The 25,908-nt window shown below is 48.8% G+C and overlaps 1 protein-coding gene across 7 annotated transcripts in view; it reads right to left on the bottom strand.

Moving 5' to 3' along the window:
• Positions 1-25,908, bottom strand: part of MYLK (myosin light chain kinase) — a 224,195-nt gene that overhangs the window by 64,313 nt on the left and 133,974 nt on the right. For 6 of the 7 annotated variants that reach the window (XM_039477689.2, XM_074404231.1, XM_039477688.2 and 3 more), the window contains 2 exons: positions 23,569-23,685; positions 13,385-13,471 (listed from right to left, as the gene is read on the bottom strand). In XM_039477689.2, coding sequence (XP_039333623.2) covers positions 13,385-13,471; positions 23,569-23,685 — 204 coding nt within the window. Of the gene's footprint in view, positions 1-13,384; positions 13,472-23,106; positions 23,520-23,568; positions 23,686-25,908 lie in introns of those variants that run through there. The other variant, XM_010352432.3, reaches the window with a different exon arrangement.

The raw sequence follows: 25,908 nt of genomic DNA, 5'->3' as shown, positions 1-25,908 counted from the left end.
CAGAGGCCTCGGAGGCAATGCCACACTTCAACAATCATCTGATCTTTGACAAACCTGACAAAAACAAACAATGAGGAAAGGATTCCCTGTTTAATAAATGGTGTTGGGAAAACTGGCTAGCCATGTGCAGAAAGCAGAAACCGAACCCCTTCCTGACACCCTACACTAAAATTAACTCCAGATGGATTAAAGATTTAAACATGAGACCTAACACCATAAAAACCTTAGAAGAAAACCTAGGCAAAACCATTCAGCACATAGGCATAGGCAAGGATTTCATGACTAAAACCCCAAAAGCCCTGGCAACAAAAGCCAAAATAGACAAATGGGATCTAATTAAACTCCAGAGCTTCTGCACACAAAACAAACAATCATTAGAGTGAACCAGCAACCAGCAGAATGGGAAAAAATTTTTGCAATCTACCCATCTGACAAAGGACTTCTATCCAAAATCTGCAAAGAACTTAAACAGATTTACAAGAAAAAAACAAACCCATTCAAAAGTGGGCAAAGGATATGAACAGACACTTTTCAAAAGAAAACATATATGAGGCCAAGAAACATATGAAAAAATGCTCATCATCACTGGTCATTAGAGAAATACAAATCAAAACCACATTGAGATACATCTCACGTCAGTTAGAACGGTGATCATTAAAAAGTCTGGAGACAACAGATGCTAGAGAGGATGTGGAAAAATAGGAACACTTTTACACTGTTGGTGGGAGTGTAAATTAGTTCAACCATGGTGGAAGACAGTGTGGCGATTCCTCAAGGACCTAGAAATATAAATTCCATTTGACTCAGCAATCCCATTACTGGGTATATATCCAAAGGATTACAAATCGTTCTGTTATAAGGACACATGCACTCATATGTTCACTGCAGCACTGTTTACAATAGCAAAGACTTGGAACCAATCCAAATGCTCATCGATGATAGACTGGAAAGGGAAAATGTGGCACATATACACCACGGAATACTATGCAGCCATAAAAAATGATGAGTTTGTGTCGTTTGTAGGGACATGGGTGAACCTGGAAACCACAGGGAGGGCAGCATCTCACACTGAGGTCTGTGGGGGAGGACTAGGGGAGGAACAGTGGTGGGTGGGGAGTTGGAGGGCATAACATGGGGAGAAATGCCAGATATAGGTGATGAGAATGGAGGCAGCAAACCACATTGCTATGTGTGTACCTCTGCAACAATCCTGCATGTTCTTTACATGTACCCCAGAACCTAAAATGCAATAAAATATATAAAAGAAAGAAATTAGGCCTCAAGGTCTTAAATGGCAAGATATGTGGTCCACAGGAAAGAGGAAAGGCTTTTTTTTTTTTCTTTTGCCATAAAGGACATTTATAGGATAACTGGCAACATATGAATGAGGTCAATAAATTAGATGATAGTATTGGATTGGTGTTAATTTCCTGTTTTGATCATCAAACTGTGGCTTTATGAGATTGTTCTTATTTTTAGGAAATACACACTGAAGTATTTAGGTGTAGAGAGTATCCTGTGTGCAACTTACTTTCAAACTGTTCATAAAGCACAGTATATACATATATATGTGTGTGCATATGTGTGTGGAGAGGTAGAAGGAAGAGAGAAATGGGAAAAGAGGAGGTGGGGAGAGAAAGAATATGTGATAAAGCAAGGCCAGGCACGGTGGCTCCTGCCTGTAATTCTAGCACTTTAAGAGGCTGAGGTGGGCAGATCACCTGAAGTCAGGAGTTTGAGACCAGCCTGGCCAACATGGTGAAACCTCATCTCTACTAAAAATACAAAACTAGCCAGGTGTGGTGGTGCACGCCTATAATCCCAACTACTCAGGAGGCTGAGGCAGAAGAATCACTTGAACCCAGGAGGCAGAGGCTGCAATGAACTGAGAGCGTGCCACTGCACTCCAGCCTGGGTGATAAGAGACTCTGTTTCAAAAAACAAAAAACAAAACAACAACAAAAAAAAACAAACAAAAACAAAACAAACAACAAACAAGATAAAATGTCAACCTTTGAGGAATCTAGATGAAGGATAGATACAAGAATTTTTAACGCTATTTTTACCATTTTTCTGTGAGTCTGAAATTATTTCAAGATAAAAGTTAAATAGAAAGTTATAAAAAAAGATGTGTTATTCATTCAAAATGATGTGGCTGTTTGAATGGAAAAAGAACACTGTGGGTGGAGGAGATGGTTAGAAGGCTGAGAGATGGGACATAAGATTTACCTGAAGGCTAGGGAAAGTCTGAACTGGAAAAAGGGGAGAACCCACAGGTCAGGAACAGTGAGTGGCTCAGAGGTGAGAATCAGGATGGTGTCTGGCAGAGGCTGGCAGAGCACTGGGCTGATATTGGATAGCAGTGCTATGAGAATAGTGGGCACTCTGAAGAAAAGTAAGTTGAGGCATAGTGGCTCAGCCTGTAATCCCAGCACTTTGGGAGGCAGAGGTGGCAAGAACACTTGAGACTAGGAGTTCGAGACTAACCTGGGCAATATAGCAAGACCTTGTGTCCACAAAAAATAATAAAATTAGCTGGGCATGGTGGTGCATGCCTGTAGGCCCAGTTACTGGGAACAGTGAGATGGGAGGATTGCTTGAGCCCAAGAGTTTGAGGTTACAGTAGCTATGATTGTGTCACTGTACTCTAGTGTGGGTGACAGAGCGAGACCTTGTCCAGAAGAAAAGAAAAAAAAATCAAAAATTTCGTTTCTTGGTTGTGTTAGTCACATTTCAAGTGCTCAATAGCCATATGTGGTTAGTAGCTATCACATTGTGTCGACATAGGACATTTCTGTCATCACAGAGAGTTCTGTTACACAGTGCTGGCCTCAAATGCTAAGTTCAAGAGCTAAGCCTTTGTTTTGAATGAACAGCGAGTCCTCACACAAACAGCAGTCAGGCTGGGCTAGGGGTCCCTGATAGGTCTTTCCATCTCTTGGGGGAGAGATCCAATTAGGAGGCTATTGCCATACCTTGGAAGGCACTGATCAAGATCCACGCAAAAAAGAAGAAACAGATGAGGGGCAGAGGAAAGTTCAAAGAATTTTGGGGGCTAAACAAGAGGGTGGTAGACAGATTACTTTGAGATTTCTTGCTCAGATACATGTGGCAAGTCATACTGAAGGAATATAGAATTAGGAGTACAAGATGAATATTTCAGCTTGAATTTGTTTGTAGGTGAGAAGCCCAGAATCAGAATTCCAGAGGGAGGTTAGTGGAAACTGAAAGTGAAAGACTCCAGGATTAAAGATGCATTCAGAATGGAAACTGTGAAGATGGGTCCGTTCTTTGGGAAAAGAGAATGCAATTAAAGAGGAGAGGAGGCCAGGATTGGATCCCAGGTGTGTCCACAGTAAAGAAGCTGAGACATGGGAGAGGGCTGTGGAAGGACCCTGAGAGCAGGAGGAGTGTTGCCGCAGCAAGGGTAGAGGAGGACAGATGCTGGGAGGAGCTCCAGGTGTGCCCAGCATGGAGTGAGTGATGGTGATGCTGGAGAGGCCGGGTTCCAGGGGACAGCATGGCCCAAAGTCACCCCAGAGGAGATTCTTGAGCAAACGGTGGAGACTGAAATAGTCAAGGATGCTGGAGGTAAAAGGACAAAGAGAAACAGGGAAACAGAAGAGGGAAGATAAAGCTCAGGTTTCTTCCGAGGTGAGAGAAGAGAGAAGACGACAAGGTGGAAGGCTGAGGCTAAGGCTCAGTGGAGAGGGAGAGCCCAAAGATGCTAGAGGGAAGAGCATGGGGAGCCAAATCCTTTGGTGGGAGAGACCAGATGGGATATGGGATGCCTGTGACTGGCTAAGCCACTAAGGCCCTGTCCCTCTTCATCCAGGACTGTAGGGAAGAAAGAGGCCCGCCAGGGAAGAGGAGAGGGCTTCTACCAGAGCAAGGATCTGATCTCTGGAGAGAGGAGGCCCTCTGTTCAGAGGAGCTACATGGAGGACTGCTGTCATGGGCTGAGCTGTGTCTCCCCAAATTCACATGTTGAAGCCCTAACCCTTGGTACCTCAGAATGTGACTGTATTTAGAGATAGGGCCTTAAAGGAGGTAATTAAGTTAAAACAAGTCCATCGGGGTGGCCATAGTCCAATTTGACTGGTGTCCTTATAAGAAGAGATTGGGAAGAAAAGAGTGTGAGAATCAATTTCTGTGGTTAAGCCACCCAGTCTGCTGCCCTTTGTTGTCAGCCCTAGAAGACTAACATGGCCGCGGATGGGCATCATCAGTGGGGTGAGCACCAGTGAGGCAGGCACTGGTGGGGTGGGCACGAGAGGGTGTGGGAAGGAGGTTGACAGTCCCTGGGCTGATGAGCTAGGAGTACGGCATGAGATCAGGGGACTCCAAAGTCCTGCCCTGTACTTGGTGGCTCTGGGTAAACCCCTGTGGCTGGAAGTGAAGCCCTAACTAATCTTTCAATGTCACAGTTAAATAGGACTGAAGGCCAAATTTTTAAGTTTGTTCAATAAATTTGGAGCTACTGTTGCTTGAATTGATTAGCCTTTGAAGCTGGCTTGGTTCCTATCGGTAAAATCAATTTTAAGTGTTAACAATGTTTTATATTCTATCTATGCATATTTTATATGACCATCTACAGAAATCCACTAGATGTGTGCTGGGCTTACAGGGAAAAGCACCTAATTCTAAAACCCAGTTTCTCAGAGGAAGCTTTTCACTTGGTTCTTATCCCAATCAAACACAGCAGGGAGTATCATGTTTTTGTTTTATGAAAAAGGAGATGGCATCTCATAAAAGTCAGGTGACTTGCTGGGTTCATAAAACCAGATGTTCTGGAGCTGGAAATGGGACCTAAGCCTCCTGCCACCCAGGGTATGGAGTAGTAAAATTTGTTGTGAAGAGTTAAGCTACATTGTAAAGAAGGTATAGCCTATAGTAAATGTTCTTTTTTTTTTTTTTTTTGACACAAGGTCCTGCTGTGTTGCCCAGGATGAGTGTGGTGACATGATCACAGCTCACTGTAGCCTCGACCTGCTGGGCTAAAGTGATCCTCCCATCTCAGTACCCTGAGTAGCTGGAACTACAGGTGTGAGCTGCCACAGCCAGGTATTTTTTTTTCTTTTTTTTTTTTTTGTAGAGACTCACTACTCACTATGTTGTTCAGGCTGGTCTCAAACTCCTGAGCTTAAGTGTGCTCCCACCTTGGCCTCCTAAAGTGCTGGGATTACAGGCATGAGCCACCGTGCTCAACCTCAGTGCATGGTCTAACATCAGACCCTCCCCGCACACCCCCTCCTCCCCCAAACAAAGAGATCCCCAGAGGACTTCTCTGTCTTTTGGGGCAATTTTGACCCTTTTAGCTATGTGGCACAGCACCCTGTTAGTCAGTTCAGCCTCACGCTAATCTGAGAGCTCTCATGTGGCACCTATGTTTCTCCTCCCCAGTCCAGGTCCTCGGAAGAGGGGACATTCAGTACTCCTTGGCTCACTAACTAGTTTCTTCTCCTCTGGAGTCACTCTTATTATTCCTGTCAGCCCTTTGTCTCTCACCCCCTTCTCTGACACTCCAAACTTTCTATACCAGCCATTGTCAGAGAGGAACATTCTAGAAGGAAAATAAAACCCATCCACCCTTGCAAACCCCATGATGGCTGCTGGCCACAGGACAGGTGGGGAGGGCAGAGCATGCCCTCTGAGGAGGGGCTCAGCCACCTCCTTCAGGCAGTCAGCTCTAGGCAGCACATCTTTCCTGGCACAGCACTGCCCCAGGGTACTGTGCTCACCACTGCCCTTTGAGCTCCTTTTTCCATCCCCTATTCTCCTACCTGCATTTCCCCTGAAGCCAGAACTCTCTTCTGAGCCTATACCAATACATCCAACTACATGACCATCATCTCCCAGGGAGACGCCAAACACATACTGCCATCCAACATGTCCAAAACCAAATCCAAGACCTTTCCCCAAACCTGCTCCTTGTCCAGTTTCTCCCAAGGCCCCGCCCCTGCTTATATCCATCGACTAATGCCTGTTGACTCCATCAGCTAAGTACCTCCCCAGTCTGCCAATTTCTACCCTCCCACCATCATCACTGTAGTCCCAAATGCATCGCCTCTGATCCTCTGGCCCCCATCACATATGTCACTCTGTGGCCAAAGTGAACTTGCTCAAATGCAAATATGATGTCACTTTACTGCCTGAACCTCTTCAGTGGCTACCCACTGCCACTCAGGATCAAATTCAACTCATCTTAGGAGGTCTTTGGGCTCTGTCCCTGGCTTTCATCTCCAACTTTCTTGCTTGCTTTCCCAAGAGAAAACAACTTTCATCACACCCTCAATACCCACTATCAGTGGTTCTCAAAATTCAGCCTACATTATGATTGCCTGGAAAATGTAGTAAAAACACAGATTCTTGGCTTCTAGGTACTGGTGCTGCTACTGCTGCTGGTCCCTGCACCTTCCTTTGGGAAGTGCTGCTTTGCAATCTATATGGAATGTCTTTCATTTCTGCAACACCAGGCTCTTGTCTTCACTCCTTTGCACAGGCTGGCCCCTATTATCTTGGATGGGCTCTTGCACATTCTTTGGGCAGGTTCCAGCTCACACACCACAATGTCCTACTGGGTTCCTACCCCACTGAGGTAGTTCTATCAGAGCATTCATCAGGCACTGCTATCTCAGAAACCTATCTTCAACATGCACACACCATGGCAAGCTTCTGGGGACAGGAGTAGGATCTATCTTCTGTATCCACAGTGCCTAGCACAGTACCTGGCACACGCCTAATAAATAGCCATTAAAGGAATGAGTGAAACCCCTAAGGATTTATGTTAACCTGGGAATTCCCAAGGAACATTTTGCCTCAGCCCTGGGCACTGATGCTGAGAATATAGCCCTGGGGCTTCAATTTTTATCTAACTTTCTATGAAAAGGATCAATCTCTGCTGTCACTTCCTGATCAAAACTTCCAGGGGCTGAGTCTGCCACTTTAGATAGGAGATTAATATTAGAGGAAGTGAAATAGCCAATAAAAACATGATTGAAAGCACTGGCTCTGGAAGCCCCCTGGAAAACCCGGAAGAAGGGTGGGGAGGCCAGCCTCCTAATTGTCCAGGTAATCTGTTCCAGCCGACCCAAGCCCTAACCTAATCCTGGGAAAAAACGGAGGTCACTAACCCACAAAAGTTTCCAGATGCTCAATTTGAAGGCACCTGAATGCTTCTCTCTCAAAACATGGAAAATTAGCAGGGCAGAGAGCAGAGCAAACGTTTGTAAGATAGAGGCAGAGCCTGAAGGCGGGTCTCACAGAGTCAAAATGCCTGAGATAATGGAAAGCAAAGGAGAATTGGGAAGCTAGCCTTACCAGCCATGGGTACAGGGAGGTCCCTGGATGTCTGCCTCTCTGGGGACATTTCCCTTTTTAGGTAGGTAGTTAAAAATAGACATCAAATCCTTCACAATTCCCAAAATCAGCATGAACTTTCTGCCAAAGGCTCCTGAAAAGGACTCAGGCTGGGTTAAGGACTCAGGCTGGAGTAAGCACTCACCCCATGAGGCTGTATCAGAGCAGGAAGATTGGCGGCAGTGGCAGGGGGGACCTGGGGATGCAGGGCTGAGTCCTACCACATTGGCCCTGGTTGACTTGACCCACTCCCCCACTGCATACGCTGGCCCCTTCCAGTAAATCCTTACAGATATGTGGAGGAATATTGGTCATTTTTCCAGAATTAACATCTCTAGGCAAATTTCTTGCTCACCTTCCTCAAAGCAAGGGCTTTCACACAGGAAGATTCCAGAGAAACACTGCTCCTCTGATTACTGCAAACATCCACTCCCAAACCCGCAGGACACAGAATGGCACGATGGTTGTGAAAGAGGCACGCTGGGTCAGTGGTGCCAGCATCGCTTTGTGAGTGTCCTTCAGGTCTTCCCTCTGGCCATTTAACTGGCTCGAGGGAGGTGCTGGGAGAGTTGGGGAAGGGGCTGGGAGGAGTAGCCAAGTGGGTGGAAGTCACAGGATCACACACACCTGTGGGTGAGAGTGTGCCAGGCAGGTACTATTCCTCCTCCCAGACCCACCTTTGGTTGGGAGTAACTGGGAGTTGGAGCCAGCTTTCAGATACATTCACAGAAATAGCCCAGCCTCTCCCCCAGGGCCCCACATCTTTCACTGTCAGGCAAGTCTTGATCCCAAATCCCAATCTCTCTTCGAGCCTTTTGAATCCCATCAGGATTGAACATTCCCCATGACCTGCAGAGGAATGTATAAAGGAAAGATTTGGCCTTGGGGAAACCCTGCATGGAAACTGGACACAGTTTTTAATATCCAGAGATGCTTTCGAATTGACACAACTTTCCATTTTAGAGGCAGATACACGTGGGAGGTCTAGGGAAAGGTATCTGAGAGTCTTGTAATCCGGTAATCTGAATGTTCCAAAGTGACTGTTAGAGGTGAAGCTCAGGCCAAAGCCAGGCATGGACTACAAAGGGATGTTCTAACTGCATCATCCTTAATTACAGAACCACAGTGGGGACAGGGACCCTTGGAGCATGGGAACCTATGAACTGATCTGAAAAATCAAATATTTATTATAAACTTACTGAGGGAACGGTTACTGAAGTTTTGGAGATAGACAGGACCTGCTTTCTGTCTTCAAGGTGTAAAAGACCTGCTTGGATGCCCATTTATGTCTCTTCTGAAAGACCATCAGCTTATACAGACTGCTAGGAGGAATTCCAGAGTCTGTTATCAAACGGGCATCACCTCATGTGTGTTTCCTAAGGCCGCTTCTTAAGCCCCATCAATGCCCCTTCACACAGGCAGCATGCTGGTTTCCCCTCACACAAAATTCCCAAGAATTCTGCTGGCCATTTGGGTCCTAACAGCTGGGACTCCCCTAAACCTGTATGCTTAAGGCCTCTTTCCCTCAGAACGCTTTTGCTGCTGTGTGACCTAAACTATGCTTGCTGTGGCTTTGGACTCCTTCACACTTCAGATGATGGGAAGGAGAGGTATTAATCTCACCTGAACTGTGTCACTCAAAAGCTTTCCATCCAATGGGCTGATGCTGATGTCAGAGTTGGGAAAGGCCTGGGGACAGCTGGAGAAACTACCCATCTGACAGGCAAGGAAGCCCACATCCAGAGGAATGAGGGGCTTTGACCAAAGCCACATATTTAATTACTGGGAGAACCAAGACCTTCGTCTCCTGCTTTCTAGCTCAGTGGCTTTCCTGCTGTGTCTTGTGCCTGAGTGTTGCCCCAGAACTGATCATAGCAAGTTGGCACCTGGAGTCTGACTGGAGTATTTCTGTCTCCTCATGCCCTACTCAGTTTAGGTGGAGGAGTGTGGGGTATTTCTCCCCTGGGCCTGTGAACTTCTTTCCTGTTCTGTCTCCAGAGGAAGGAGAGGACCCACTCTGGGCTGGAGGAGTACACGAAGTGTTTCAGGAGTATTATTATTAAATATTCATCAAGAGGAGAAAAAGATAGCCATAAAGAACATCATTGGAACAATTAACAATAGATGTAGACTGTGAATTGATCAGATGACAGTATTGGTTCAATGTCAAATTTACTGATTTCAATAATTGCATTGTAGTCATGTTCTTAGGACACACACAACAGGATAGTTAGAAGTCAAGGGTGGCCGGGCGTGGTGGCTCATGCATGTAATCCCAGCACTTTGGGAGGCCGAGGCAGGCAGATCACGAGGTCAGGAGTTCAAGACCCGCCTGACCAACATGGTGAAACCCCATCTCTACTAAAAACACAAAAATTACCCGGGTGTGGTGGCATGTGCCTGTAATCCCACCTACTCAGGAGGCTGAGGCAGGAGAATCACTTGAACCCGGGAGGCAGAGGTTGCAATGAGCCAAGACTGCATCACTGTACTCCAGCCTGGGTGACAGAGCAAGACTCCATCTCAAAAAAAAAACAAAACAAAAAAAAGTCAAGGGCACAATGTCTCCACTTCGACCTAAAATGTTGGTATCTATCCACCTAAATGAATAAATAAATGAATATATATGGAGAGAATAAAACAGTGAAATAAAATGTAAACAATTGGTGACTCTAAATAAAGAACATACAAGAGTTCCTTGTATTATTTTCTGTAAATTTGAAATTACATCAAAATAGGTATAAAAAATTCCCATCAAGAGGCACACAGTGAACAAAAACAATGAGAGGTCTTCAAGTCAAGAGAGGCAAGCTGGTTGTGGCTCTCCTTCCCCCAAACCTCTGCCAGCCCTATCAGCCAGTCCCCACCTCCTGCTGCCTCTGATGAGCCAGGGGATGCACTGCCTGGCCATGTGTGGACAGCACAGAGTACATCCTGAGACTGCAACCAGGCCAGTGTGTAGTGGCCAGAATGTAGGTCAGGGCTGGCACGACAGTTCCACAACGTATTAGCTGTGAGACCCTGGACAGAGCAGTTTAGTTCTCAGAGGCTCTGCTTTGCTCATCCCTAAAATGGGAACAGCTATTTATAGCACAGTTGAGTGAGACTCAGCTGAGTGACGTAGACCGAGCTCCTAAGGTGCTCTCACTGCGCAGGCACTCGATAGACTCTGATTTTGTTCAGCCTGCAGCTGTCCTGAGACAGATGCCCTCACAATCTTCACTCTAGCATCTGGTTGGCTCCTTCCTGTCTGCCTCCTCCCTATCTGATGTTACATAAACCACATTCCTTCTCCTCCGTAACCTGGCCCTGTTTTCCTCATCCCGAAATCTCCCCAAGCTATTCCCACCTCCTTCCTACACTTGTGAGGTTGGTGTCTGGCAGCCTAACTTGTACTTCTGTCCACTTTCTCTCACTCTGTCCTTGCTTGGGTTGGGGTGGATGCCCTTAACTTTCCCTCATGGTCCTCAGTGCACAGCAGGGAGGGAGGGTGTGCAGAAGAGGGACCTGGTCACGATCTGTTTGATGAGAAAATCACTCAGCCTTCCCTAGGGAAAGATGGAGTTCCTTCCTAGACTAGGTACTTCTCAGCCCTTGGACGCAGATGAACACACACACACACAGCCAGATCACTGACTTCCACTTCTCAAGACCTGGTGTGGGCACCAGGCTTCTCCCCGAAGCAGCTGGTTCCCAGCTTGAGTGTACATGGGACGACCTGCAGCTTGAACAAATACTGAGGCCTGGCACCCACCCCTGAGATTCTGACGTAATTGGTCTGGGGGTGGGGGAAGCCTGCACAGCAGTGGTTTAAAAGCTCCCCAGGTGAATATAACATGCAGCCAGGGCTGCGAGCTGCTGCTCCAGACGCGGACAGTAACAGCTTGCCTGGGGTTTCCACAGCCCTCTGTTCTCAGGGCAGAGAGCCCAGCTCCTGCTCTGCTCATCATCTGGAGCTTGTTTTCTTCCTCCACAGTTCTGCTCTGACCCCATCTCACCTCCTCAAGGGCTCACTGGAGTGGGTGTGCTGGAGCTGGGGTGGGTATGCAGGAGACCACCCACCAATCAACACCTGTGCTGTGGCTTCAGAGTCTAGGAGCCGGGGACAGCCATGCCATAGCCCGAATTCACAGTCCCTGGTGCTCTTCCTACATTCTCTAGCTCTTCTGCTCACAGTTTGCCATACCAAGTATAGCATGAGCCCAAGGAATATTTTTGGGAGATAAAATTATTAATGCATTCTCACTAGGTTTTTCCTGGTATTATTTATGCATTTCCAACAACTTATTAAATGTCCATTCTTGATGTTTTCAGGCTATATACCTTGGTTAAATATCAATGAGAAATTAATTCCAATTTGGCTGCCTCAACATACTGAAGGCTGAGTTGCCCCAACAGCCTGGCTGTTGTATGTTCAAGGAACCCATGTTCATCGTTAGAAAGGTAAGAATAAAACATCATCACAAAACACTGCGTTGTAATGGAAAAAAATTAGAGTCTAAATTAATCAGGCTTAATTACTTTCCTTTATCAGTATGGGCAATTAGGAGCTTATCCTTGTTTTTTGTTTGCTTTTTTTTAAATTTGTTTTAAGACATAGAATGTGCTGGCGATGTCCAAGCAACTCTGCACCCTCTGTTGAAATTCTAGGTTTCAAAGGATAGTCCTGCTGTTAGCATTAGATTCAAAATCACAGGGGAAGTACCATTAGGACTTTGGAGGCACGTCTGCCTTTGTAGCCCCCTTCCTCCATCAAAAAAAGTACATATATTTAATTATATGTCATTTAATTATATATAAGTATTATATTTGAATTACGTAAATTATACTTTATAACCACATTGGCATAAAGATGAATATATTCATATTATGAATTAAAACATTGTCTTCGGTCAGGCATGGTGGCTCCCACCTGTAATCCCAGCATTTTGGGAGGCCAAGGTGGGTGGATCACAATGTCAGGAGTTCAAGAGCAGCCTGGCCAATATGGTGAAACCCTGTCTCTAGTAAAAATACAAAAATTAGTCAGGGGTGGTAGCACAAGCCTGTAGTTCCAGCTACTCGGGAGGCTGAGGCAGCAGAATCTCCTGAACCGGGGAGGTGAAGATTGCAGTGAGCCGAGATCGCACCACTGCACTCCGGCCTGGGCAACAGAGCGAAACTCTTTCTCAAAAAAACAAAAAACAAAATATGTTGTCTTAGACTTAGAAGTTCACTTTTTTTCTTCTGATTTTATCAGCTATTACAGCAGTCGGCAGGCCTGTAAAAGCACTCTGGACCCTAGGCATGGTGCCTAATGGATGTGTGGGCTCTGGGGAAGCTGAGATTCAAAAAGAGGGTGGTAGCTGTCTATGGTCATGGAGAGACTCCTTTCTCTCTTGGCTTTTTATACCATACTGTGATTTGATTTTAAGAAAAACTGGGAAGAGCCTTCTATCAGCAAGGTGCAGCATATGTCACTCAAAAAGGTAACCACTTGAACAGATCCTTTACAATGGAGCGGGGAAGACGAAACCCAGATGCTTCTCCGTGACACTGGAAAGGAGATAGTGGAGACGCCAGGTGCTGACACTGTGGGAGCTGAAGTGAGGAAGCGCTCAGGGATAGGGACTTTTCAGAGGAGTTTGCCAGAAAGGTGCCCATCCCATGGGGACAGGTGCCAGAGAAGGCATGAAGGAAGAAACCTGGGGGCTGTGTAGTGCACAGTGAAGAGCTCAGTTTGGCCTGAGAATAAAATAGAAGTAAAGGAGCTGGGGGCAGCACTGGGAAAGACCGGCGGGGGCAAACAAGGTTCCAGACGTGCAGCACCACCCAGGCTGGAGGCAGGCTGGGGAGAGGACTGGGAGCGGGTGACAAAGGCCACTCTGCTACAGGGAGTTCACTGGGCACTTCGGCTGTAGGCAAACACCAGACTTCCAGGAGCTCAGGCAAGAGTGAGTGACCAGGAAGTGGGGCTCTGAGGCTGCCCTCCGTCCCCAGAGTAACTGCCCCTGCCTCTGCCTGGTGAAGCTGTGCAAGTACTCACTCTCTGTTCCTAGCACGGGAGGAAGAGAGCTCTTGGGCCTCCGGGATTTCATCTCCGGGGCCTTGGTGTTCTCACTGGCCGGAGCATCTGGAACAAAACAGGTAACAACAAGCGTTAGTCAGCAGTGGCTGAGGAAATGAGCAGAGGGGGCCTCTCAGTCAAAATCCCACCTCAACCAAACCCCTCCCCTAACTCTGAGGGCCATTCGTGCCTGCTGGGCAGAACAGCGCCTGCAGTCTGGGCAACCTCCCTCACATTCCATGAGAGCACCAAAGAAGGACCGTGCACTACCCTGGGCCTGATGAATCCAGTGGAGAGAGCACCGTCACCTTGACAAGATGAGTGCACAGGCCGCCCTGGGCACTTGGGATGCTGCCCCTGGAATGCACTGCCGGCAGAGTGGGGGCAGAGTCGGCTCCTGCTCACCTCCCCTGGCTTTCTCCTCCACCAGGCCTTTTCTCCCTCACACTAGACATCCTGGGTCTCCAAAGGGCTCTCTCTCCAATATGGGTAGGAGGGGACAGGGTCCCTGCCCTTGGGCTCATGGACTAGAGGTGGCTCACAGCCTCTGATTTCTCTTTCTTCTGCAGACCAAACTTTGCAGTGACAAACCCAATGGAGGCCTTTGAGCAGGCAGCCAGCACGCCTCCCACCTCTTGAGATGGGAGACAGGCCCCACTGTGGGGCTTCTGCTAGTCCTCCCTCGGCAGACCCAGTAAAGCTGGGCACAGCTGCCTGCTGGGCAGACACGAAGATGCTGGGTGGTGCCTCCCTCAGACTGTGCTCCACACTCCCACTGCCAGAGGAAACCCTCCCTCATGGGGACAAGCAGGGCAACATCACTCAGCTGGGCTAAGCTTGGTGGAAAGGCCCTTACCCGCCCCCAGGATGCTGTGGGGAAACCACCAGGAACTGGGATAAGGAGGAGCTGGCTGAGTGGCTATCACTGGGCCCCAGCACTTTCACTAGCCTTCCTTTCCCCACAAGTGGCACTCTTTGGGGACAGTGCTGAGCAGGAATCTCCCTCTAGGAGCCCCCTCCCTGGCCGTCCTTTTCCTGCTCCTGAGGAGAGGAAGCTCAGTGGGAGCCGGAGGGGGAGGTGGGACTTTCCATCGTAGGCTGAGCCACATTCCTGAGGCTTGGCTGGGGAGGAAGAGCCTTCTCAGGGTCTGCCTCCAAGACTGGCAGTCGGGGCTGATACTGCCTAGACTGGGCTCCTGAGGCTCTGAGGGGTGGGTGTAGGGAGCAGAACTGGGGCCTGGACTCTGAGCTGCCTCTGGATGCATTTCTCCTTCTGGGACGGATTTAGGCCCTTTGCCTGCTCCAGAACATGGATCTGCCTGCATGAGTCCCTCTGCTCATCATCACCCGACAGGCTTCCTTCCCAACCTAGTGCCTGCCTCCTCTCTGTTATGCGTAATCCAGGGAGGAGGCCCTGTGCTGGTGTCACAGGCTCAAGGCAGCTCAGAAGCAGACAGGCCTCCGGGACTGTGGGGATCCCACCAAAGACAGTAGAGAGCCCTACTTGTGCCATTACAGGCCTTAAGTAGGACTTCTTAGCTGTACATGATGGGGTAGGGGGAATAGAGCTGAAGAAATCCTTTTAAGCCGCCTGACACCCAAACACTCCCTCACCTCCACTCCCCACTATAAGACGGACTCCTGCCACCTCCCATACAGGCAAAAGAGCCCCAGATGACACATCAGGGGTCCCTGCTATCTGGGTTGGACACTGTCAAGCTCTTCAGGAAGCTGCCTACAACCCAGCATGGCAGTTCCATGGGAACACAGAGAAGCAGAAAGCCATGGGGCAGGGATGATTTCATTTTCTTACACTGGACATTTCCCCCAAGGATGGTGGTCATTCACAGCTACAGAAAAATCCTCTGTACATAGTTATTTGTCAGTCTTGGGCCTCAGCTGTGTATTAGAAGCATTCTGTGCCAGGATATCTCACCCCACAGGTCCTGGTTTCATTGGTCTGGGTTGGGGTCTGGGCATGATATGACCCAGAGGCTCCACGGATGACTCATATGTGGCCAACTGAAAACTCCTAGTCTCTCTTCAAGCTGTGTGTGTGTGTGTGTGTGTGTGTGTGTGTGTGTGCGTGCGCGCGCGTGTGCACACAGGGAGTGGCTCCAGAACTATTCCAAGAGGCAGAAAAACCTGGTAGTGCTTTCCCTTGATATTTAGGGATGAGGGTACCATAAACCAGGGGCATGGAGTCAGTCTAAGCTACCCTTGTCCTGGGCTCTCCCTTCTTCCCTTCCTTGAAGACCAGCATTTCTAACAGTCACGGATGACAATATAAAGAAACGTGAACCCAGTAATTATTTTGTTTGCCCCCCCTCCTTTTTTTTGAGATGGAGTCTCACTCTGTTACCCAGGCTGGAGTGCAGTGGTGTGATCTCAGCTCCCTGCAACCTCTGCCTCCCAGGTTCAAGCGATTCTCGTGCCTCAGCCTCCTGAGTAGCTTGCAGGCATGCGCCAGCATGCCTGGCTAATTTTTCATATTTTTAGTAGAGAGGGGTTCTGCCATATTGGCCAGGCTGGTCTTGAACTCCTGACCTCAGGTGATCCACCCGCCTCGGCCTCCCAAGGTGTTGGGATTACTGGTGTGAGCCATGGCTCCTGGCCCTTCTTAAGGAAAAGGAGTACTGGGCAGAGTATGTATGGAGTTCTGTACTCCTCGGCTTCAGCACTCATTCTCCTAGTGAGTCTCAGAGCATGGAGGAGGGAGAAGAAGGAGGATCAAGTCTGCTTTTTTAACTGATGAGAAAACTGAGGCACAAGAAAGCAAAGGATGAGAGGACCAGTTTTTCTGAGCTCCTGAAAGAAGGGCAGTAGGTACTAAGACTCCTTCTGTCCTCGTGGGTTGTGTTGGGCTTTACTTCCAAGCATCACCACAGTAGAGGCCAAGGGAGAACAGCTCTAGCTTTGGCTTTTGTCATCAGCAATCTGGGGAACTTGACAAGCAATCTTGGGAATCTTGGAAACAGAGACGCGGGGCAGTTTAAATTATTTGTGCGAAGGGAATGATTTATTTTCTCTACTTCATGGTGTTCTGAAGCCCAAAGGAGAGAACACATGCAATAGTGCTTTGGAAAGCAGAAAATGATCGTTTATTGGCTGGGCATGGTGGCTCAGGCCTGTAATCCCAGCACTTCGGGAGGCCGAGGCAGGTAGATCACTTGGGCCCAGAAGTTCAAGACCAGCCTGGGCAACATGGTGAACTCTGTCTCTACAAAAATTACAAAAATTAGCCGGGCACTGTGGCATATGCTTCTAGTCCCAGCTGCTTGGGAGACTGAGGTGGGAGGATCCCCTGAGCCCACAGAGCTCAAGGCTGCAGTGATGGTGCCACTGGATGACAGAGTGAGATCGCTCCAGCCTGAATGACAGAGTGAGACCCTGTCTCGAGAAAATGAAAAAAGCAAAAAGATCCTTTACCTATGAATTCATTCTTCTTGATAACCACATTCCCTTACCTCTTTCTGAATCAGCTTTAAAAATTTCCGCCTTCAGAAAGCCCTCCCTGCCCAGCCCCATCTGCCTCTGCCGCCGTCCTCAGCCCTAGGGTGCTGGGTTTTCACTGGACGTGTGAGTACATTACCCTGTAATAATATGCTGTGAATCTTGTTTTTAGAAGTTCCTGCAGCACTTTATCTTTCCATCTGGCCATGAGGAAAGGGGCCCAAGTTCCCCTTTCAAACCAGGCACAGCCCAGACTTGGAGGCCCAGGGGGTGGCCACGCTCCACCTAAAGTGGCAGTATGGTGGGGCTGTGCATGTGCCACGGGCCCTGCCAGGGATGAGAAGCCAGCAGATCTCCGTGCGAACGGCAGCAAGGATCAGGCTGGAAGGGCCGTGCACCTAATCAAAACCAGCTTTATGCTCACATGGCTGCCCAGGGGATAAAAATAATAGTAATATAAGTTTGAGAGCAGCTTGTATTTTCTGTTTGTTTTAATCATTTTGTGATGAAATTAAACTCCGTTTCTAGATCTAGACCCCAAGGCTGAAGTCCTTTGCTGGTGTCCCCAAAGAAGTGTGTGGGAGGAAGATGGAGGTGTGGGGAAGTGGGGGGCCTCTACATGGGAAGGAAAACATGTCCTTATATGGACAATGCTTCACCCCTTCCACTCCTGGGCTCTGGACTCAAGCCTTCTGGGCAGCATTTTTTTTTTTTTTTTTGTCTTCCCCAAGAGGTTGGTTCCCTGAACTCTGACCCCAGGCAGGGAACGTGAGGCCTTGGGAAGCTTCTGGGAGGGGTCCAGCTTCTAGAGCTCCCTGACGGGGCAGGGCAGAGGGGCTGGGCTCCAGCCTCTCCCTGGGTTGGCTCACCCCTCCTTGCTGGTGTCTCTGTCTGCCTGAATGCAAGCAGCGTGCTAGCATAGTAAGAAGAGAGATCAAGATGCTTGAGCTCCTTTCTGGCTCTGCTGCTTAGGAGCTGTGAGTCCCTGGGCAAGTTCCTGAACTCTTCTGAGTCTGAGCTTCCTCACAAGGAAAACAGAAGTAACACCACCTCAATAGCAGAGTGAGGGAGGAGTGACCAGGTCATAAGGAGATGGCTGACATTTACTGGGTACTGACTCCATGTATGCATTGTGCTAAGTGCTTTGTAGGCTCAGATCAGGTTGAATTATACCATTTGCCAGTATTGAAGTGTTTTTGACCTACAAGAACAACAATTTTATTTAGTTCCACATAACACCTGTTAGTTGCCTGTGATAATTTAAAGAATAAATGTGGGGGTGGGAGCAGACTTAGTAATATGGCAGGGCCAAGGCGAACAGAGGACAGGTAGGTCAAAATCAGCTCAGCAACAATCAGAAGTGCCCAGGGGCCAAGGTAACAATGGACCACAGTGGTTAGGAGCCGAGGCTTGGGTTTAACTTCCCACTCTGCTAGTTAGGGTGACCTCAAGCAGGTCACTCGGTCTCTGTATGCCTGAGATGAGGCTGTTGTTACTGTCACTCCCCTGAAGTCCTCTGGCAAGGTTGCCAGTGACCTCCATGTTGCCAAACCCAATGGCCAAGTCTCAGGCTTATCTTTATTTGGCAGTAGCACTTGACACATTCATCTTTGTTTCTTTTCTTCTTCCTTTTCTTTGAGACAGAGTCTTGCTCTGTCACACAGGCTGGAGTGCAGTGGCACAATCTCAGTTCACTGCCACCTCCAACCCCTGGGTTCAAGCGATTCTCCTGCCTCAGCCTCCCAAGTAGCTGGGACTACAGGCAGGCCCCACAGACTCCAGCCAACTTCTGTATTTTTTGTAGAGACAGGGTTTCACCATGTTTCCCAGGCTGGTATCGAACTCCTGGCTCAAGCAATTCACCTACCTTAGCCTCTCAAAGTGTTAATATTATAGGCGTGAGCCACCATGCCTGGCCTGATAGGTTGATCATTCCTTCCGTTTTGAAGTTCTTATCATTTGGTTTCTGGGGCATCCCCATCCTCTGGGCTTCTTCCCATCTCACTGCAATACTTTCTTCTTAGTCTCCTTTGCAGGCCCCTGTCCTTCCCCTCCTCTCCCTCTCTCCCTCTTCCTATCTCCATTCTCCTCAGGACCTCATTTAACCCCAGAGCAGCGAATGACCTCCATGTGTGGATGGCTTCCTGTATCCTGTCTCCAACCCCCTCAACTCCAGATTCATCTAAACACCTGCCTATGTTGCAGGGCCACTTGAGAGGTCAAATGGGCATCTTAAACGTCACATACACTAAACTCTTGATCGTGCTCCCATCCCCCACCATTGATCTTCACTCCCCCATGAAAACTAAGAGTCATCTTTGACTTCTCTCTCCACACCCAGTTCATCAGCAACTCCTATCAGCTCTACAGCCAAACAGGTTATGAATCTGATCACTTCCAGTTCCTATCGTGGCAACCCCCCACTCCCATGCTCTCCCTCTGACTCATCCTGGGTCTAGTCCTCACCTGGACATGACTGATCCTTCATAAATGTCCAGTGTTGGTCCCTCAAGCTTAGAATAAAATCTCATTTTTTTTGGTCATAGCCAACACTGCCTGCATCTGGTCCACGGTCCTCCTCAACCTCATTCCTACCATCCCGCACCCCTTGCTCATGGCTCTACCACTCTGGCCTCCTGCCTCATCCTGGAATGCCTCAAGCACAGTCCCCTCAGCTCAGGGCTGTGCCAGGCTGTCACCTCCTCCCTCTTCCTTCCGGGCTTCCTTCAGTCTCTGTTCAAATGGTCCTTCCTCAGAGAGGACTCAGCGACCACCCCCCTCCAAAAATGGCATTCCCTCCCCCATTATCCTGCTTTGCTTTCTCCATAGCTTGTGACATTACCTGAGTATATGACACAGCTGTTCACCTGCCTTACTGCCTCTCTCCCTCTAGAAAAGTCCCTGAAACTGGAATTTTTCTTACTTCATTTACTGTTTTAAAACCAGTTCCTACAACAGTGCCTGGCACAGGGTAGGCACTCGGATATTTGTTGAATGACTGAGTGATGGCATGAGTGCCCACTGGAGTGTCCCTACCTATCACAATCATGCATGACCCTCCATGGTCACAAAACCCTGGTCTCACTGGTACCAAAAGCTGGGTTCCCTGGCCAGGGTGGCTGGGGACAGGAGGCCTGAGTTGGGAATGACTGGATGAGCCAGTGAGGGGATAAGGCATTGTCTAACTCCTCTCATGGGATTCTGGCCTAAGAAGGATTTTGTTTCCTCACTGCTCATCTGGGTCAGAATGACAGGAAAGGGGCTATTCAGTCCCATGTGCTGAAGGACTTCCCTGCAGGAAAGGCTGTTACTCAAGAAGGTCTGGATCACTCTGAGAGTGGGGCCCGTGTGGTAATTCACTGCACAGGGAGGCCATGTCAGGCTGTGGAAAGGGGCAGGTTTCTGGGCCAGACCACAGAGTCCTGCCAGGATATTTCAAGTTATAATTCACTGGGCAGGGTGGAGCCCCAGCACTGGATCTATGCCTACTGTCTATGGGGCCTGGAAGGCAGCTGGCCCTTGGTGAGCCTTAGTTTGCTCACTGAGAAAGACGCCCTTCCCAACTGTTGCATAAACTGAAAATGCAAATGCACAAGAGTCTCTGGCCAGCACAGGCACTGAAGGTCAGCTTGTTCTCCTCCTGGGCAAGTTTTCTGGCAAGTCCATGTATGCTCTAGGTTTTCACTCCCTTCTATGTGGCACAAGTTAACTCTTGCCTTCTGCTGAGTTCAGAAGGAAGGATGATATGACCATAATCAAGAAAGTACATAAACACCCGTTTTCTTAGGAAAAAGACCCAAACACATGATTAAAATAGCCAGCTGTGCTGCATTATAAAGGTTACATCCCTTATCTTTACAATAGGAGGGAATGAGTAGCGTGGGTAACGCAGACCAGCCAGTGAGCCCCATTTGCCTCATTTTTATGAGGTTTTCAAAGATACGTTGGCCTCAGATGTATGGTCTTGATGGCCACTCATCTGGCACAGAATAATAGTGACTCTCAGGGGCCAGGCCAGCACTGCTGAGTGGCTGGGCAAGCCAGTTCCAAGTCAGCACTAGATGTGGTCCCCACGCCTAGTGGAAGACCTTACTGCCCCGTAACAGGGATGAAGGGCTGGTTCTATGCAGAGATCGGGTGGGTAGCTGCAGATGGAGACGGGCTGGAAAAGCCCGCACAATGGCTTGGCTTGAAAATTCAGTCATTGTTGCTCCTTAGGACAAGTAGTTCTTCAGTGTATTCTGATTCATGACTCCTTTTGAGAATTCGACAAAAAAACTGTGGACCCCTCTCTTCAGAAAGATGTTCCAACCCACAAAACACATTTTGCTTGTAATTTCAAGGGATGCACAAACTCACTGAGATCCCCAAGTCAAGTATGATGCCATGGGGAGTAGGGAGAGCTGAGAGGATGGGGGGACAGAATGAAGGCAGTAGACCTAGCCTAGCCAGTGGGCTGGAGCACCAGCTGATAGAAAGAAAGGCGGCCACAGTACTTTACTACTTTCCTAGAGAGGCTCTTGATGAAAAAATAAAGGTACCCCCTGCCCCTCACCCCAGTGTATTAGAAAATAAAATAAAATAAAATAAAGCTAAATGTGGGCAATGCCCACCCAGCATGCAGGACACTAACGTATCTACAAATATAGCAACAGGGAAAGAAGAGCAGGGGGAAGAGGCCGCCCTTATCCTTTCTGTCAACAAAACCAAACCCATTGGACTGAGAGTCAGTCCTGTTATCTCAGCTGGGCTCCCTCCTATCACTTTTTCAGCTTTTCTTCTAAGACACAGCTTCTAGTTTGTAGCCGGATGTCAAACTCTGGGTTTGAAGGAATTAGGGATAAATAATCATGGTCGTTAACATTAGTGGAGAGGGCAAGGGAATCTGCCAGCAGACTCTGGGCAAACAAAGCCCTTTAAATTGCAGAATGAATTCCCCAAACCTTAAAAACAATTTAAAAAAGAGAATCTCCAAGTATATTCAGTAGGGGAAAAGGAAATTTCATCTTGAAAACAAATCTGGAAAAGGTGCTGACATTTTACAGATAAGGGAGAATGAATTGCTCTCCTTCTTTCAGCTAGCCATGTAAATAGGACCTAAAGGGGCTCCAAAAGCAGATAACCTCCTTTGCTGGCTCAGGAATCAGCGTGCGTTCCAAAGGAGCAGAGGGGTGTTAGAGATGGGCTTCAAGGATCAAGTTTCCAGAAACACTATATTTTATAGTGCAGCACGTGTACAGAAAGAAGCAGGACTGTGATCTGGTGGGTGACAGCCTGGGTGAGGAGAGACTCCCACCCAGGAGTAATCAGCCACAGTATCTCCTGTGCAGAACCTTAAGGCATGTGTCCCACGTCCCCTCTGAACTGACCATAAACTTGGACCCATCAAGTCTGCTTCCTTAACCTCAGAGCCCCTGTAGCACATGTAAGCACGGATCTCCTAGGAGAAGTACACAGTACTTGATGGGTTCAGCTTACCTTTCGGCTATTAACAATTAATTTACGTTGCCATTGTGTTTTTATAAAAAAGACCTTCTTTTCCACCTCTCTCCCATCATGTTCCATAGAGCTCAGCTTTGTGATGAGGAAACCGACTGTAAATTCAGGAATGAGGACACGGGCACTGCATGGTGTGGAATGGGAGTGAGACAGGCTAGGACTTCAGAACTCAAGTGATCACACCCAGGAGAGAGAACAACTAAGCTGGGCTTCAAGATGCCTTATTTGGACACTAGTTTTTGATGTGTCTTTGATGTTTATTAACCAGGCATTTCACGGGCAAGAAACTATTTCCCCCAAACTACCCTTTGAGACATTTCCAGGTTAGTGCCAAATACAAAGAACTGATACTAGGTTGTGAGTCCTGGGATGGGGTTCTGGCCCTGGCTCTGCTCTAAACAGGCCAGGGAGCGCTCCTGAAAATGCATTTCTTCTCTGGATGCCCTCAGTTTCTCACCTGTAAAATGAGGGTACTTGTCTAAAATATCATACAGTTCATCTTACTTCTCAGGCTCCAATTCTACACTCCTCAGGGAGGAGACAAAAAAGAGTCACGAATGTGCTTCCTGCATTTTGTTAGGACAAAGCTCAGTTCCTCGCAGCCTGGCACTGCCTGTTCCTAACACAGAAACTCCACTGAGACCTGGCAGGCCTGCTCTCTCCCCAGCGTGTAATATTATTATTATTACCATTTTGTTTTGGCAGAGGCTGCCCTGTCCTCTCTACCCAGAGACTCAGCCCCGACTCACCTCCTCAAGGAAGTCTCCCATATGGACCCCACTCTGCTCCCTCCTCCTCACGGCTGACCCTGCTGGGTCCGTCCTGCCAGCGCAGACACTTGTTTGTTGTGGCTTTTATAAAATACTCTGTAGTCATTTTCCTGTGGGTGTGTCTTTTCCCCTGCCCAGTGCCCCAGCTTCCCAGCTAAGAAGGTTCTGGTGTTGGGGGTCAGGACTGGGAGGGGGACAGGATGGCCAGGGGAGAGGGTGAAGAAAGAGGCCATGTAGGTGACCAAGTAGAGCTGCCACTTTCCTTCCTGTCGCTTTTTTTCTTTTGGCAAAAGATAGGTTGACATCCAAATGAATGCCTCTGGGTAGAGAGGGCAGTGTTGGGGGCAGTTCTGTCTGACAGACAAGGTGCCGTAGGCGAGGGAAGGGCTGAGAAATGAGACCCTTGTTTATGGGTGGTGGCGATGGGTGGGCATGACCTACCATCCACGGTGACTTGGCAGGAACACTCAGCCTGGCCAGCGTCATTCTTGGCTACACATTTGTATAAGCCTCTGTCCTCAGGTAGTGCCTTCTCGATGGAGACGGAGCAGAGTGAGCCTGGGGAGGAAGAAGCATTGTTGAGTGAACCAGGTGTGGTCCCAGTACCTGCCCTGGCATCTGGAGCATGGCAGGTGAGTGTTACTCACATGGGCAGCCTCTGGGAGCCCAGAAGCCAGAAGTCTTGTGGGAACCAACCCCCTCTCCTCACCAAAGCCACGGCACTTTCTGCTTATAACCCATGTCCAAAATAACTGATTCTTAGATATGTTCCTTCCTGATACCTCCTCCCCAACTCCAAAGAGTCCTGTTGTGGGAACATAATAGAAAACTGCAAAAGAAGGGAGAGAAATAGCCTCTGCGTTTGGAGACCATCCAATACAATAGAAGGAGATGCACACAGGCCCTCACCCTGGACATCACCAAGAGAGAAAAGGAATCTGGCGCAGGGTTACAGATCTGTGTTAGGAACAGTGACAGGTGAGGGGGACCTGCTCTGCTTACAGCAGTGATGCTGTGACTGCATGCTGGAAAAGGGAGCTTTGAGCAAAGAAGTAGGTGGAGGAGGCTAGGAGCCCTTGTCTAGGAGAGGCACGGGCCTGTTGGAAGATCTGTTGGGAGGTGGTGACTACAGCCAGGGCCCCAGGAGCTGACTTTTCAGGAAGGGTGTCTGAGCTGTAGAACCATGGCCAATGAGGGGCACTGGGCCTGCAGAGGGGCACTGGGCCTGCAGAGGGGCCCTCTGGGGCTGCTTCCCTTCAGAGTTGGGTCTTCTGGTTGCCCCAGAGAGAAGTAGGGATGGCCTTCCTTCTCCATGAACTTGGCCTTGGGCCTGCCTTAATCCCCAGACCTATCTTCTGGCCTGGTTTGGGGAAGGAGGTGTCAGCTAGGTACACACAGGAATCTGGGGTCTAGTCCTGGCCCATCCCAGCTCTCTCATCCCAGGGCTGATTACTTCTCCTCTGGGGCCCCTCTTGGGGAGGTTCCCTCAGGGTGTGGAGAGAGGCCTGCTGGACCAGGCAGAAGGGCAGCAGTCCCTAGTCCTTGCTTCAGATACACAGACAAACCAACAGCAGGGCATCCTGCTCAAAGCTGCCCCTGTTGTCAGGGCAGCAGCCCTCACACAGGAGGACAGAGCCAGAGCCACGTGTAACCTGCCACCTGGAGCTCCCACCTCACCTCCCACAAGCTGCTGGCTCTGGGAGGGAAGAGCTGGGTGAATTCTGAGTGGACACCAACTACTGTCCCTGCTCCCCATTACACAAATACACAGCCTTGACCAGCAAATACAGGATTAGAAAGAGGAAGGATGACATCAGTTCTGCCCAGAAAACCTCACTAAGGCTGGAAGAGGAAGTAAGGGTGTAATATTCCCCTTTACTCCCTGCCACCTGGGTAATGCTTTAAACAGAGAAACCATCCTATAAACCACCTGGGGCAAGAGGGCTGATCTGCACTGCACTACCAACCTCCCATACCCTTACATAGACCCCAACCCTCGAGAAGGCTTCCCTCCGTTCTTTTCCCTTTGTGGTTGGGAGACAATTTGCAGAAACTGTAATGGAGAGGATTTAGGCTGGATTTTTATGAAGTCGGTCATAAGAGTAAGAATTGTGATGTGCAGGAATGAGGAATGAGGATAACCATGGCCTGGAGAGAGAATTTTCCATCCATCTGGGTGGGCAGGAGAATGCTGAGATGACCTCTGTCCCCAACTAGAGGGCTCAGAGGCTTAGCGGAGACCAATCCCATATTGAAATTTTCCCTCAAGTCAGGGTGGGGCTAAGGCTTTGGGAACAAATATCCCACCCCCAACACACATCCTGTTCAAATCCTTGATTTTCTTTCTGTTTCAGTCCCTCAGCTGCCTTGAGCCTTAAGTCAAAATGATACAAGCTGCAAAGACAGTGCACAGAGAGTAGTGGGGTATGTGGACCCGGCCCCTGCCCCCTCGGCCAGGGCAAGGCACAGGGCAGGCAGCTTTTCCAACCTGCCCAGAGCCGGGACCCCTGGCCATGTGCATGGGCTTGGGGAGGCCCCCCTGGCAGGCTTGCAGGCTTGGCTACCCCAGCTGAAGAATCTGGTATTTCCTGTGGGACAGTTCATTCTTGACCTCCAGAAGAAAAACTGTTTCCCAGAGGTTTTTTTTGAGAAGCCTCATCCTGGTGGGGAGTTTTGAGAGGGAGATAAGGGGGATGGGAGATGTCAGCAGTACTGCAGAGCTCCGCCTGGGAGAGCCCCTCAAGACTGTGGTGGAGTAAGTGCTCCTGGGTCTGAAGCTCC

Source organism: Saimiri boliviensis, chromosome 8, assembly GCF_048565385.1.
Source record: "Saimiri boliviensis isolate mSaiBol1 chromosome 8, mSaiBol1.pri, whole genome shotgun sequence".
NCBI lineage: Eukaryota > Metazoa > Chordata > Mammalia > Primates > Cebidae > Saimiri > Saimiri boliviensis.
The sequence above is the reverse complement of the archived record's forward strand: the minus strand, read 5'-3'. Positions and strand labels throughout refer to the sequence as shown.